The sequence below is a fragment of the Primulina huaijiensis genome, unplaced genomic scaffold (assembly GCF_012295235.1).
Source record: "Primulina huaijiensis isolate GDHJ02 unplaced genomic scaffold, ASM1229523v2 scaffold203171, whole genome shotgun sequence".
Taxonomy (NCBI): Eukaryota; Viridiplantae; Streptophyta; class Magnoliopsida; order Lamiales; family Gesneriaceae; genus Primulina; species Primulina huaijiensis.
Genome location: NW_027353134.1, coordinates 1 through 740, shown reverse-complemented (window position 1 = coordinate 740; position 740 = coordinate 1). Strand labels below are relative to the sequence as shown.

At 40.7% G+C, this 740-nt stretch overlaps 1 protein-coding gene across 1 annotated transcript; it reads left to right on the top strand.

Moving 5' to 3' along the window:
* Positions 1-69: 69 nt before the first annotated feature.
* LOC140966247 (chaperone protein ClpD, chloroplastic-like) lies at positions 70-712 on the top strand (the record flags this gene model as incomplete). Its single annotated transcript, XM_073426584.1, has 3 exons — positions 70-244; positions 353-456; positions 529-712. Coding segments are annotated over 3 exons (463 nt in total), but the record flags the coding sequence as incomplete, so codon positions are not given.
* Positions 713-740: the final 28 nt, after the last annotated feature.

The following is a 740-nucleotide window of genomic DNA, read 5'->3' as shown; positions in this document are numbered from 1 at the left end:
GTACGAGTCCCATCACAAATGTAGATACACATTGGAGGCAATAAATGCTGCTGTGCATCTGTCTGCAAGATATATTCCCGATAGATATCTTCCTGATAAAGCTATTGATCTTATAGATGAGGCAGGAAGTAAATCTCGTATGGAGGCGTGCAAAAGGAGAAAGGAAATGCAAACTTCGATTCTTTCAAAGTCACCGAGTGACTATTGGAAAGAAATTAGAGCTGCACAGGCTGTGCATGAAGTTGTATGCTGTTGCTCCCTTTGTCATTAGTTCTGCTTGTTTTAGTAGGTCAATTCTTTTATATTTATATATACTCAAATTGAATAAATCAGATGTCTTGTTTATGAGCAGTCACTGGAGTCAAAGGTGGTTGAAAACAGTGACATATTGAGGCTGGAAGATGACGATAAACTCAAATTTGAACCTTTTTTGCATCCCTCACTCTCAGATGATGAGTAAGAAGCTTCACATCCTGGTTTACTTGAATAAATCTCAACACTAGAAACTTAGATATTTTCCCCTTACAGATCTCCAGTGGTTGGTCCAGAGGACATTGCAGCTGTTGCTTCATTATGGTCGGGGATTCCAGTGAAAAAACTGACAGCTGATGAAAGAATGCTTCTGGTGGGCCTTGATGAACAGCTCAAGAAACGGGTCGTTGGTCAAGATGAGGCTGTAGCTGCTATTAGTCGTGCTGTGAAAAGATCCCGTGTTGGCTTGAAAGATCCAGATAGACCAA